This window comes from Procambarus clarkii, chromosome 24 (genome assembly GCF_040958095.1).
Source record: "Procambarus clarkii isolate CNS0578487 chromosome 24, FALCON_Pclarkii_2.0, whole genome shotgun sequence".
NCBI classification, from domain to species: domain Eukaryota; kingdom Metazoa; phylum Arthropoda; class Malacostraca; order Decapoda; family Cambaridae; genus Procambarus; species Procambarus clarkii.
Window position 1 is genome coordinate 11,194,728 of NC_091173.1, and position 15,222 is coordinate 11,209,949.

The following is a 15,222-nucleotide window of genomic DNA, read 5'->3' on the forward strand; positions in this document are numbered from 1 at the left end:
TGCCACACACCATTTGTTACTACCCCGTCTGAATACTCTGAACCCCCCATTCCCCGGAGATTAATTAACACTACTTCCGTAACCAGTACTGTAACCCTTCTCGCTGTATGCTTTTATAACACCAGTGTATTTGATGCATTTGTCGAGTATGTTATGGAAGAATTCAGTTATACGAGAAATGCCCAAATGGCGGAGTATTGCAATATTCACGTTAGGAAATTAATACTAGGATTGACTATGGCCGCGGGTGGCAGCCGGCCAGGAACCTCAACAACAAGAAATATTTATGTGTTGCCTAGTTCTTCCCTCGCCTATGATTTCCAAATTATGGCGCCTATAGCCTAAAGATACGCCCAAGGTTATGATCAATATTATTATAGTGAGCAAAATTATTACAATTATCTTCATAATTCAATTTAGTAATAATTATTATCACACTACTCGATGCCAGCTTACTGCAGAATAACATCACATCGTCTGACTTAATACTTAAGGAGTTTTTAATAAAAAATTCTAATCGTATTTAAATAAAGTTATCACAATAGATAGAAGCTAAAATATTTTTTCAAACTGAAAATCAAAAAATGTTCAGAGTATACTTTGCGAGATTATAGACACAAGCAGCATTGGAAGCAGGATGAACAGTGTGAACTTCGAAGTGTATTAGTTTGTTGAAAGGAGAATTTTCCATGCGGAGGACGGGTTATTAGTGAAAGTTTGGAGTTCAGATATGAAGGGAAGGCAGAGCACAGTGGTACTAGTGTTGGAAACAGGTTTGAGATGTAAGAAATTTCGATTAGCTTCAGAATAGACTAAACGAGTGAAGGAGAGAGAGTAAGAGTGAGAATGAGAGTAGTAAGGAGAGGAGAGAGATGGCGTGAGAATGAGAGGAGAGAAAGGGAAAAGACAGAAAGAGCGGAAGAGATAGACCCGGGTACCGCCGATTACCCCCCCATCTAGTACTCTATAAACGTGATAGCTTTTGTAGCGAAATATTGTGCGCATGTTGTTTCAGTCCATGGATGAGTGCGCTTCTTCCTTCTAGTAGAGTGATATAGTCCATTGTCTCGCCAAAGTAATACCCCAAGATAATATAATTCCTCTTTTTGAACAATGAAGTTAAAAACCTTCGGTGAATCGAGGCAAATAAATGAAAATAAAAGGCAAGTAATTATCATAGGACATTACGTCAGTATGGTTATAATAGGACCGCAAAGGCTAAGCTACCGCCAGCTGTGTATATAGGCCCTTAATGCCCTGACGATACGTGTTGTTTGTTGACGTCGCTATTTTGGTAGTCAACACCTGAGGGCCGAGTGGAGGGTGGTCTGGGCCAGGATTCAACAACTATTTACGCATCTACTTACAAATCTGTACATTTTTCTCAATCTTTGGCGGCTTTGTTTACATTTACTAAACAATTTACAAGAATCGAAACCTGCCAATCAAATGTTATTATTGTTATAAACAGCCTCCTTCGGAACTCATAAACTGTTTAATAAATGTAATAAAGCCACTGAAGACTGAAAAAAGATGTATAGATTCGTAAGTAGTTGAGTAACTCCATGATGAAGCAATTAAATGCGTTTCCAGCTTCCTCTTACGTCCTCTCATAATACTTTCTTATATCTAAATAGGCTGTCCGCCTATTTAAGTATCGAGAAGGCCTTCTCAATTCCCTCTCAGTATCTTGAATGTCGTGATCATCTTCCCTCTGTTTCTGCTGTCCTCAGGGGGTTTGTGAGATCTTGCTCCCTTAACCTATACTCATGGCTGTATAGTCTTCTCAACCTGGCGCTTCTTTTGATAACAACTCATAACTTGGGCACTACTCTTTGAAGGATAGTAAAGACACTGCAAGAATGACCGAAACAACGGAAGGGGATGGTCAAAACTGTGAAGGAATGGTCGAAACACTAGTGGGATGGTCTTTAAAGAAAGATAAATTAGTACGAGAAGACGTAAGTTGAAGCTGGAAATGCAGAGTCGAAGAATTATAAGAAAAGACAGTTGGCTTTGCTCTCGACTCACAGATAGGAATCTCGGGTTCGATTCCCTGGCGGGGCAGAAATGGTTGGATACATTTTCCTTTCGCCTAATGCACCTGTTCACCTAGCAATAAATAGGTACACGGGAGTTAGGCAACTATTGTGGCGTTGCATCTTGGGATGGTCAGTAGTAACACATGACTAACTTCCGGGTACCTATTTACTACTAGATGAACAGAGATATTAGGTGCCCAACTATTTCCGTAGAACCCGGGATTCAAACCCAGGATTCCCAATTGTGAGTCGAGAACTAACGCATCTGTACTACCATTGTACTATAGTAACACTCATTCATCAAGAAAACCTTTCAGTATGAAAAGCTGAATGTATTTTTGTTAACAAACTTGGTAATTTCCTGTTTTCTGTAAAATAAAAAAAAAATCAAGTTTTCCACAGATCTGCCTCGTATTACATAAACAAAGACTAAATTTATATAAAACAAGACGCTACAGTGCGTTACTTTTTATTTCTAGACGACTAGATATATGATGACAGCAATCACATGTTAATTGTAGAGGTGGGAATTAATGACCTTTGGCGAGTATCATCGAATTAAGCGTTCAAGTACCGTTGAACTGAAGCCAAGAAGAGTGATGGCCACACATCGCATTACAGAAGCCTCCTGGTCATGTTTATCTCGTTACAGGACCTTTGTGACTACACTTATCTCGGTACAGAAGCCTCATGGCCATCCTTATCGTATTACAAAAGCCTCCTGGTCATGCTTATCTCGTTATAGGAGCTTTGTGACTACACTTATAACCAGCATGACCAGGAGAAGCCTCCTGGTCATGCCTATCTCGTTACAGGAGCTTTGAAACTACACTTATCTCGGTACAGAAGCCTCATGACCATGCTTATCGTATTACAAAAGCCTCCTGGTCATGTTTATTTCGTTATAGGAGCTTTGTGACTACACTTATAACCAGCATGACCAGGGAGAAGCCTCCTGGTCATGCCTATCTCGCTACAGGAGCCTCATGGCCATCATGCTGTAGAAGACGACGAAGGTGAGGACAACAAGAAGAATGACGACGCCAAACATGGTGTTGTAGCGACCTGCCACCTCCTCCCCGGACGGCTGCTGCTGTTGCCCTGTTTTGTTGCCTTCCACTCTCAGTGACGTCACCAGGGTCTAACATTTAAAAAGCTCATAATAATGATTATAGAAATAAACAATAATAATAGTCTATTTGAATGTTTTGCAAGTAAACCTTTGTCCTAAACAGATAATATTCTCACGTTATAGCTTCATTGTGTTATAATTCGTTGGTTTAAAATGTCTATACTTTACTCGTTTTCTTTGAAACGGTCTGAAGAATTCGGTTTTCTGTAAATTAAATTATAGGGGGATACTGAAATTGTTTTCGAATTTCATATAATTAATATTTCACATTTGAGATTAATGCACTATATTAACGTTATCAAACCTAACGTAATTTAGCCAAAGATAGGAAGTAGATAATCGCACTAATTACATAGTGGTTTTGAAGTGATTACCTCTGGGGTACCGCCTCTCTGAGGACAGGTTGGAATGGCATGCGAGAAAGACAATGTTGTAAGTTCTTTACCTTGTCACCTGGCAGCTGGAGCGAGCGTAGACCCACAACCCAAAGGACAAAAGGTGGTAGTCTGATGCTGTTGAAGATCACATTGATCACGGTCTGGATAATGACAATGACGAAGCAAAACGTGATGATAGAAGCGTACCACACGTCGATGAGCTTGAGGTAAGGCGTCTTGACTGAGGACTGCGTGGTGGATGTGAAGAGAGCAGCAAGGACCAACTGGGCCGTCAAAGACACCATGATCCGGTTCTCGAAGTCCTCCAGCTGTTCCGCCCAACACCCACACGAAACAGTCCAGTGTCTCTTAATTATCTCGATGATGATTGATTGGAAAAGATTAAGCCACCCAAGAGGTGGCACGGGCATAAATAGCCCGTAATTAATTATCTCATGCGTGACTAAACTCTATATCTCTCTTATGTGTTTGCCTGACTACTTATATTTAAGTTATATACACATTATTATATATGTCTGCATACTTATTTGTCGATATTACTATGCAAAATTATATTTATAAGAAAATTCCTTCAAATGATATGAGTGAAGCTGATTTGTCCGTATTTGCAATACTGAATATATTAATATAACTAAATAACAATTCTATTGTACTTATTATATACATTTATTTACTCGTTCAAGAATTAACGTCTACCTTCCATCTCCATGACATATACCTCATAGGTTCCTGACAACTCGAATGCTCAAAAGTAAACAGCTCATAAAGGAATTCCAGAAGAGACAGATAGAAAGTTTGTTCGCTCAACAGGTCGAGATTAAGTCAAGCAATCACATCACATGAAGGCTCTAGCGCACAGTTAGCCACTGGCTCATCTTGTTCCTTATATGATAGTTACTTAGATTTAAATAAAGTTTATTCCTTATGATTCAAATAATAATCTCATGAAACAAATGAATCTCTAGGGACAGGCTTCAGATGAACTGAGGTAGGATAACAGCTCTAGCTTGCAGTTTCACTAGGTACCTCAATTTACAACCATAATGAACCCTAGTCTTAGTAAAAAAAAAAAAGAGGCAGAAGACGGTGGGAACTAGTAGAGTACGACTTACGAAGAACTCTTTAGAGTAACTGAACTCTTAGATTTAGAGAAAGCATAACACAATCGACTTGAGAATGGTCCAGGACGGACCGAAACGTCGTCGTCCCTTCACTTTCTAGTGTGTGGTCTGGTCAACAAGCCTTAAGACTGCTGACAAGTCACAAGTCGTCTACTCCTGTACCTAGCTGTGTAAAAATAAAAGTGTCACCTGGAAGAAGAGCGTGCCGTAGGCGATGAAGAACATAAGGAGGCTGGGGAAGAAGCTGTTGACGACGTGGTAGCCGTAGAGGCGGCTCAGATGGAAGGTGAGCACGAAGTAGGTGTTGTTGTCGGTGCCCTGCAGGAACCACCCGACCTCCGTCGTCAGGTCCTTCAGCTCGTACTCCAGCAGCACCCGACGCTGCCACCCCGCCAGGGTACACCAGCAACACCAATAGAACCAAGTACACAGATGAGAAAAAAAAGGTAACAGGAGCAATAACAAGAAACGATAAATAGCAAGAAAATATGAATAATAAAACATATCTAAGACCAACAGTAAGGAGGAGCAATGTAGATTATTTGCAACTCACTCCGTTCTTTACTCGAAGAATCCAGCCGTGTGAGTACTAAGCCAATTTGTCGCACTCAGTTTGATTTTAGTACAAATGATTTGAGTTCTGTGATATGTATTCACTGGACCTGTGAGCCCCATGAAGAACTTGAGTACAAAAGGGTAGAAATAGCCTAAGCTACTCTATCCTATTGAGATGTATATTATGGTCTCGATGGCAAACGACTGGTGATTGGACATTTGATTTCCCCCCAAAAATTACAACAATTCTAGAAGAGTTAATACTTCCATGCATAATGTAGTGAAGAACTATCATGAGGAGAATCTTGCAGGTCAAACTGACATCTTCATATGCAATTCAAAAAGTTAATATTTTAAAATATAGTTTAGAGTTAATATCTTGAGACATGATTTAGTCTTAATATCTACAAACATAATTTAAACTTAATATATTTAAGAATCATTAACGAAATAAAATTATTGATATATAATTTATTCATTTAACATCTTTAAAGTGAAACTCAACATGTCAGTCAGCCTAAGAACTGTCACCGAGGTCCATAACTCACAGAGTCCAGGTAAGGAACCCTCTCTCCCTTCTGAGACTTGTTGAAGACTCTGGTCCAGGGGGCGTTCATGAGCATGAAGGAGATGTTGCAGAGCTGGAAGTCGAAGGGGTACATCTGCAGCTGGAAGTGGCAGGGCACAGACGCCACCACACCCACATAGTTGTAGATGGCGTGAGTCGACCCGTCCGCCTGGTGGCCTGTACGGGGGAACGTCCCCAAGTCCAAGTGAGGAAAACTTATTCGAGAAGTGTTTAATTAACATTTAATCAAAATTAGATCTGTATTTAATGAACATTAGATGAACGTCTCATCAACATTATGTCAACGTTTAATTAATATTCTGTGGCGCGGGTTCGATTCCCGCACGAGGCAGAAACAAATGGACAAAGTTTTTTTCACCCTGAATGCCCCTGTTACCTAGCAGTAAATAGATACCTGGGAGTTAGTCAGCTGTCACGGGCTGCTTCCTGGGGGTGGAGGCCTGGTCGAGGACCGGGCCGCGGGGACACTAAAAAGCCCCGAAATCATCTCAAGATAACCTCAAGATATATTAGATCAATGTTTCTTCGACGTTAGATCAACGTTTCACTAACAATAAATCGATGATTAATAGACGTTGATTCACTGTGTATTAAAACCGTTTGCCTGGATTTTCCCAGGGCGGTAGGTGAATACATTCCAATTGGTGGAGGTACAAGAAACTTGCAAGCCTTCCCTCCCTTCCCCTACTAGCCAACGTTGATATCAAAGATACAACCTACAACAGAAGATTAAAATAATGATTAAAGTACCTAATTACTATCAGAACAAAAGTATCAGGTATAATGAGATGTGCCCAATCGTCTTTGCCTGTCCGAGAATCAAACCCTGGACCAGTCGGTTGAGATTTGATCAATCCATCCAGCCTTACATATACCTAATTATTAAGGATGTGTGGACGTTTAGATACACAAGTGGATGGTCAGCGAAGCAGGTGGATGAAAATATAGGAAAATGGGTTGCTTTGGTGGGTAAATTGTCCAAAAATAAGATTGAAAATGTTGGTAAATGTCTGGCCAGATAATTTGGTGGCTAGGTAAGCATCTGTGTTGAAACATTATCTTGCTCATTGAGTTCACATTATCTCTTGCTCAGATTTGGGGCTTCCTGACAGGACTCTGACCTTCAACAGTCATTCCTCATAAACACTGGCCAAGTGGTCGTTAATCCTGCAGCAGCGTCCACCTTGTTTATACTGTATATTGAAAACACTTTACACATGTCTCACAATACACTATATTAGATCTTTTCTTGAACAACGCTTCCCTCATTTTCTTTAATGGAATCACTGCACATTTCTAAATGCTTCAGTACTCACGTACAATAAATACTATAATTACTAATTTAACCTATCCTAGGCATATCTATGTATATAATTATATGAATTTATGAGACAATACTACTTTTTTATTACAAAGCAGGTTAATGTTTATGACCGAATGTTTAGTGCGGCGTCGGCATGGGTGAGTTAAGCCTGAGAATGGGTTCAAATATTCCCACCGACTCACACCCATGCTAATGCAACTTCGCGTAAAACCAGAGTATACTAAATATTAATTTATATATGAGATTTTTTTTTTTAAGAACATGATAGAAATTAACATTTGCAAACTGCGCCTGTTAAGGACAGGCGCAGTTTGGCCGACCATGGCTTGACGTAAGTTTTATGGATGGCTTGACGGTAAACAAGTTTCAATAACAATCTTAACATCTGTTGAAGCTCTAGCCTTCACTAGGCATAATAATCAGGCGTAGCAACTAATACGTGTAATTCTCATCAACTCACTCATGAAGGGATCATGGAGGGGCCTGTGAGTGTTCTCATCAGCGTAGGCGTAGCAGAACTTCTCATAGTTGCTGGTCTCCAGGACTGTGCCCTCACCGTGGCCTGAGACGGCTCGAACACTCGGGGTCCACACCAGCTCACAGGGGAAGTAATTCTTGACTTCGGGCTTCAGGTTCAGAAATTTCAGTCGAGAGTCAAACCATGTGAGCGTCATCCCCACGTTCATCGTCGCCTTGCCGCCCTCGGTGGTCATGTCGTCCATGCTGTACACATCGACGTGGTAGAAGAGATTCATTGGTTTCTCTTCACGTGGTCGTGGGGGCGGAGGGTAGTAGGGGTCGTATCCAGACAACCTGTCTATCACTCGACAGTTGGTCTCGTCCGACCTGTCGCTACACTGGACAATATCATCGCAGCGAGAGGTGAGGGGCACGCACTGGCCGGTGTCGCAGGTGAACTGTGTGCTGCGGCAGGTGGTGAGGGCGAGCAGCACTTTGTCTGGCCCTCCAAGCCACCACTGGCGGCCCACAGGCACCGCAGCCTCTCCCAGAACCCACTCCATCTGGTGCAGCACTGATCTCAACACCCACCCATTGCCCACACGAACTATTTCTGACCCTCCGAGACCTCTGAATATCAGCTCGCCACTAACTACGTCTATGTAGAAATTATAATCAAACAGTCTTCCGTCATGACCATAAAGAGTATACATGACCGTCGAGGGCAACTGGCAGAGGGAACACTTCAACTGTCTTACACATGCGGCAGATATCCCTCCGTCAGTGCCCTGGGCAGGGCACTCATCTTCTGCCGTGATCTGTGTTGTTGCATCACGACCTTCCTTGCCTCCCAACAACCAAGTCACCAGCCCGCCGGAGCCCACACACGAGTCGTTGGTGCCACGCGCTAAGACCATGACTTCAGAGGTGAGGCCCTCGCTAGTCATGAGTCTGCCACCCAGAGCTTGGCACACCATCACATGAAAGGCGTATGACCTTGCCGGCCGGACCACAACTACCCACATCAAGGAGCGACACACTTCGTCCAGCCTGTATGGCCCCAGAGTAACATTACCAGCAGCCAACCACTGCGGACCCATCGCCATGTAGGGGTCTTCCATAGCCAGACTTCCCCGACACCCCGAGGCTTGGGATAGCACATCCTTTCCAAATGTCATCCTCCACAGTGCTGCTCGAGCCACCTCAGCCTCCAGGGTGCCACGGTGGCCTCCACCCACACACATCTCTCCGATCATCACAGGTTGTGGCGCCTGGTCCTTCCCAACACCTGGCCTGTCACTGCTTCTGGTTGAGCTGAGTTCATCTGCTGTTATCCATTCGGCGTTGCCACCGTCTTCGAGTACTAAATCATTCTTATCAGAAGCTCCTGAAGCCTCTCCTCCCTCTGTCACTTCGAAGTCAGCAGAGAGGGGCTCACTTGCGTCGTCCACGAAGCAAACAGCCTAGGCAAGAGATAATGAGATAATAAAAACAAAATAATGACAAGAGATAATAAACAAATAAAGATAAAGCTCGTTTCAATCAAAGACCTGACTTTCTTTCAATAACTAATTGTTTTATTCATACAAAAATAATATATCCACGAAAAACTTTCCTCTTGACGCATGATAAAGGTTGTTACCTGTTGATAAAATTCACACTGGGCTCACCTGGCGTTTGAGGTGGTCGAACTGGACACACAAGTGGCGCCAGACGTCAGGAGGAAATTTAGCCTCGAAGAAGTAACTGAGCACCGCGCCCGGGGCCGTCTCCTGCACCCGCAGCGCCACCCCCAGGCGGGTCATGTCTGCGCCGCACGATTGCCAGTCAGGGCAAGAGTTCAGCGCATCTCAAGTGTCGTGTCATGTACGCTTGAGAAGCTCTTTCCAGTACCAAACTTAAGAGTGGTGTGTGGCTCTTACCAGCACCAAACATAAGAGTGGTGTGTGGCTCTCACCAGCACCAAACATAAGAGTGGTGTGTGGCTCTTACCAGCACCAAACATAAGAGTGGTGTGTGGCTCTCACCAGCACCAAACATAAGAGTGGTGTGTGGCTCTCACCAGCACCAAACATAAGAGTGGTGTGTGGCTCTTACCAGCACCAAACATAAGAGTGGTGTGTGGCTCTCACCAGCACCAAACATAAGAGTGGTGTGTGGCTCTCACCAGCACCAAACATAAGAGTGGTGTGTGGCTCTCACCAGCACCAAACATAAGAGTGGTGTGTGGCTCTCACCAGCACCAAACATAAGAGTGGTGTGTGGCTCTTACCAGCACCAAACATAAGAGTGGTGTGTGGCTCTCACCAGCACCAAACATAAGAGTGGTGTGTGGCTCTCACCAGCACCAAACATAAGAGTGGTGTGTGGCTCTTACCAGCACCAAACATAAGAGTGGTGTGTGGCTCTTACCAGCACCAAACATAAGAGTGGTGTGTGGCTCTTACCAGCACCAAACTTAAGAGTGGTGTGTGGCTCTTACCAGCACCAAACATAAGAGTGGTGTGTGGCTCTTACCAGCACCAAACTACACTACAAGTATGACCAACACTGATCCAGTTAATAGAATTAAGGACAGGTTAACATAAATTTTAAACGCATTTAACGAAATCTACTTAGAATGTGCTTGTAAATCTACATGGGAATGGCCGTCAGAATCTACTTGGAATGTACGTGTAAATCTAATTGGAATGTACGTGTAAATCAACTTGGGAAATATATCTAAATCTACTTGGGAAGTACTTGTCAATCTACTTGGAATGTGCATGTAAAGCTACTTGGAATGTACTTGTAAATCTATTTGGAATGTACGTGTCAATCTACTTGGAATGTACGTGCAAATCTACTTGGATTGTGCATGTAAAGTTACTTGGAAAGTACGTGTAAATCTACTTGGAATATACATGTACATCTACTTCGAATATACATAAAAACCCAATAAAATTCATGCTTTTTGCATATAACAATTTTCATTTGCCCTTCAGACGGCAACATTAACGGACAAAAGTAAAAGATTGCCTATTGCGCTCTCATATAGTTAATGGACTGACTGATAATCTTATAAACTATATTTAGTTGCCTTCACAATTTAACTCCGTACCTTCAAAACTGTAATTAACTAAATGGTGACTATTTATGAACAGACCATGACTGTTTAATCAACGATATTTAACTGTGAATAATACAATAACTAATCGTATCATTGAAAAACTAATAGTGATTGAATATCATTGAAAAATTAATAGTGGCTGACTAATTAACTAACCGACTTACTGGTTAAGTAAATAACTATATGACAGGTTGATTGATTAATTACCATTTAGACTGAGCTACTCACCTAGAGCGACTGTCCAGTTCCTCCCAACGTAGGTAAACAGAGGGGATCGTAGTCGACTCTTGGCCATCTTGACAAAGGCGCAGAAGGTAAAGGACGTCAGGTTGGTATTTGGTCCTTTGGATGACGCAATGCTGTTGTCAATACGCTGGAGAGATGACTCAGAACCATCAGCAGAGCCAGCAGAACTACTGTCGCTTCCAGTCGCAGCAGCAGCAGTGCGAACACCACCACCATCTCTCGAGGGAGGAGGAGGGCCACGAAGAGCAGCAAAAGCAGGAGGGCTGCACACCAGTGAGAAACCCGGCCCGAGCACTGCCCCAGCTACCACTTCCTCACCTGCTGGGGAAACGTTGTGTTGTTTAAGATTCAGCTACTGGGAACAACATGTTCCAAGTAGCACGGGCTATGGTGAGCCCGTAGTGGACTTAACTGGCACAGGAGCGGGGCTGTGGCTCCCTACTGGGGAAACACCTGGGCTGTGGTCAGCTGTAATATACAATCTTGTGGGGATATGTACCCATACATGGCCATACATTATTTATTATGTTATATACCTTGCACTACGTGCCTACAATGAGCACCTAAACGGTTGCGAAAAAGCCTGAATGGTCCCCAGGACTATATGTGACTGAACCTATACAGTTATATTCAAAACCTGCACTACAATCAGTCTACATACGTATACTATATACCTACACCATACACTTTATCTACGTAACCTTATACATCATTATTCACCTATACTATCACAGAGATGTCACTGTAAAGAATTCATTAATAATCACTAACCGATATATAAGTACAATTACAATAGTTTCAAATGGGTAAAACAAACCAAATTTTAATGAAATTATATATTAAAAAATTTATTATGGAAGTATAAAGTTTCCCATTCCTTTATACATGATTTGATTTTTTATAGATAAAACATAGAAGTTTGATCGAACCTGACGTAAGGTAAGCCATTAAATTAATGAGAGGTGGGGGAGTTAATGAATTAATCCTCTCAGATCAAAAGGTGGGAAGTAATGAACAATGTATGATAAAGTATAATAAGAGAGCATATATGAGTACCTTGTGTTCTAATGTTATAAAGTATGATGTTATTCCAGAATGTATTGCTTTGCTTAAGAGACAATTCACACCACCATGGGAGGATTGTAACGTAGATGTAGTAATTGTTCCCCAGCAAAAGAACAAAGTATGTATGAGATAGGAGAGCTGAGGGCAACATATGATTGTATAATTAGAAAATTACCTACATAAAACACTCTACATGAATATTGTGATGGGTCAGTAGCTAGGGATGGGAAGGCAGGATGTGGAGTCTTGATCAGGGAGTACACTGACATCGGCACTGTAGATACTGTTATTGGACGCCGCTTAACTGACAATGTCTCTTCAACGCAGGCTGAACTCCAAGGTGTATTAGCAGGATTACAGGAAGTAGTCAAATGTGGTAAAAGGCCTGTTTCTTTATTGACAGTAGAGGAGCGGTAGAGTCTTTAAATAGCAGACGCCCAGTATACCAGAATGTTGTGATCGAGTGTAGAGAGAATGTTAAGAAATGAGAAAAAATTGGGTATAAAGTAAGATTCATATGGATCCCTTCACAAGTGGGAATACTGTTAAATGAGGCAGTTGATGAGATAGCGAAGAGAGCCTCGAAAAAAAAACTCTTGTCGATGTTGTAAGTCAGATAACTTTGAAGCAAATAAAAGCAAGAATCAAGATGATCCAGGAGGGTGAAGAAAAGGTTAAGAGTATGGCAACGGTGGACAGCAGTAACACACTTAAGAATTATGCAATAATAAATACAACTTCGTCCTTCACTTATGGAAAAGGAAAGTCTACTTGGAAGGATTCAATTTACACGAGATTAAGATTAGGATACAAATATATCTAGCAATACTGTGTTGATGTCAGTGAAAAAGATAAGGAGTGTAAATTATGTAGTATGCCGCAAGCCCACACCTTAGAACATTATGTATTAGAGTGTCAACTTATTAAAAACTATAGAAATAAGGAAATAAGTAGTGTACCACATCAAATTGTTTAGATGTATGATAATGGTATGATAGACAAAATACTTAGGAGCAACAAGCATTTTGCCCCAAGAGTGTAACACTTATATGCTGTGATTACTGTATTAACCTGCAATGTTAAATGGGATTCTTGTAATGTTATTTGTCTATTTGTACGACCCTTGAGGGACTTGAAGTAGAGGGGGTAGAAATAGTCTAAGCTACTCTATCCCTTTGAGATGTATTTTCTTGTTTCAATAAACATACTTGAACTTGAACTAACCTAACCTGATATAACTCAGTAATTCACGTTCCTAATATAATAATATTAATTGGAATAAACCAATTAGCAAAGAAATATTTGAAAATAACGAAAATCAGTGTTTGTTAGGCAGATCGGGCCTTGCATACTATGCCAAGTGGCGCAGTTCAAGCTAATTATTTTTCTTTATTAAATAATATATAATATAAAGATCATAATTTACATCAATTTACAAGGGAAATGCTACAACGCTATTAGATACGATACTGTATATTATTTTTCAATTGTGGTATTAAAAACATTAATATTTTTTTATCAGGCTTTCTAAAAAAAAAAATCATATACTTCAATCTCTCCCTGTTGTACTTTAGGTAATAGTAAAGCAATAAATATACACGCAAATCAACAACAGGACTTTTTCTTGATCTTAAAAATTGTCATTATACTCCCGGCTGTCTAGTATACAGTACATATCTGGCAGAGCTTCCAACAAGACATGTACTCTGGCCCTCTCTAATGCCTTATCATCGGTCAATTACACAGCAACTGCTTAAATATACTTATTTATCGCATCCAGTGTAGGGAAACGTTTTCAAACGTTAAAGCGCGTCTGGGATCCTCTCGGACGTAGGTTCGAACCCTCGTCAAGTCCACGGCCCTTATGGATTTGTTCGTCTCCTTCTTGCACGGGAATCGAACCCAACGGCAGCCAGGGGATTTTATTGTGATCGTACTTTGCTGAGAAGGTGAGATCAACTCACCCAGGGTGGTAGTGACCATGAGTTGATGTGAGGCCCAGGCGAGGAGGCAGATTACGCCCGCTAGACTACGCTTCGGCCCCATCATCTTGCATACTCACATGGGCATCTGCTGGCTAAAGATAACAATATATATAACGATGATTGCAGTACGAGAGGAAAACAAATGCAAGAATGAATTTGTTTAAACACTGAAAAGGCAGACTACGCCTGTTAGGCTACGAGAAGCCCCTCCATCATATTGGTTATCAAATTGGCACCTGGGACCTTGAAGATAAATAAATATATTCAAGGTTGATTCCAGTATGAGAATAAAATAATACAAGAATGATCTGATTAAACTATGAGTAAAATAAAGGAGCAGAAGAAATAAATATACAAGAAGGTTAAATTAACACGAGTTAAAAAAACAGTGCCTCGGAAACATGAATTCTAGTTATCTTAAAACCACTGATGATAACCCGGTGAGGCAGAAAGCTTTGTGTCTCGCTGTATACTGTCGAGGGAGTGGTCGTGAGTACTTCACACAATATGCTGAATAAAATGAATGTATATATGTTGGTTAGCACTGCAAATGAATGGCCACATCTGAGGGAAATAAACTTATAAAAAACTATACTGACGAAGGAATGATTGCTGCGTACCTCTCATATTATACTGACGAGGGAGTAGCACCTGTCACTCTATACTGGCGCAGGAGTAACCGCTGAGAACCTTTCACTCTCTATACTGGCGTAGGAGTGGCCGCTGAGTACCTCTTGCCAGTATTATATCAGCAGAAAACATATTGATTATTTGTCTCCCACTGAGTTCTTACTCTATAAATTACGTTCCTTCACTAGTGATGCCTAGTTAAAAGTCACGTTACCACTAAGTTACGTTCCCTCAAAAGTTACTTTCTTTCAAACTGCCCGTCCTCATATACAAAGGCCAAAGTCCATTCCATGCACCCGCCAAACCCCCTGTTTATGAATGAAAAACGGTTTACACACGACTCACAACTAATGACGTTCGAACACTTCCCGAACATGTGTTTCGCTAACGACTTTTGTTCGAACCACAACGCTGAAAATGTTTTACCCAAGTACTACAAATACAAATAATCGCCAACAGAACCTAAACGCCTAACTTAACCTAATCGATGCCTAGATATGCACAGTATGCTAAAAAACAATATTAATATATATTTGATAAAATTCCTATTTTGAATGAACAGCATGT

General features: G+C 41.4%; 1 protein-coding gene across 1 annotated transcript; it reads right to left on the reverse strand.

Annotated features, from left to right (window-relative positions):
- Window positions 1-2,544: 2,544 nt before the first annotated feature.
- LOC123761881 (uncharacterized) lies at window positions 2,545-14,728 on the reverse strand. The gene is made up of 9 exons (XM_045748100.2): window positions 14,646-14,728; window positions 14,005-14,117; window positions 10,958-11,293; window positions 9,291-9,427; window positions 7,622-9,083; window positions 5,797-5,993; window positions 4,883-5,074; window positions 3,620-3,880; window positions 2,545-3,183 (listed from the first exon to the last, which is right to left on the reverse strand). Exons 2-9 carry the CDS (start codon window positions 14,087-14,089, stop codon window positions 3,016-3,018), a joined length of 2,838 nt encoding a protein of 945 aa, XP_045604056.2. The 5' UTR covers window positions 14,090-14,117; window positions 14,646-14,728; the 3' UTR covers window positions 2,545-3,015.
- Between the last annotated feature and the right edge of the window lie 494 nt (window positions 14,729-15,222).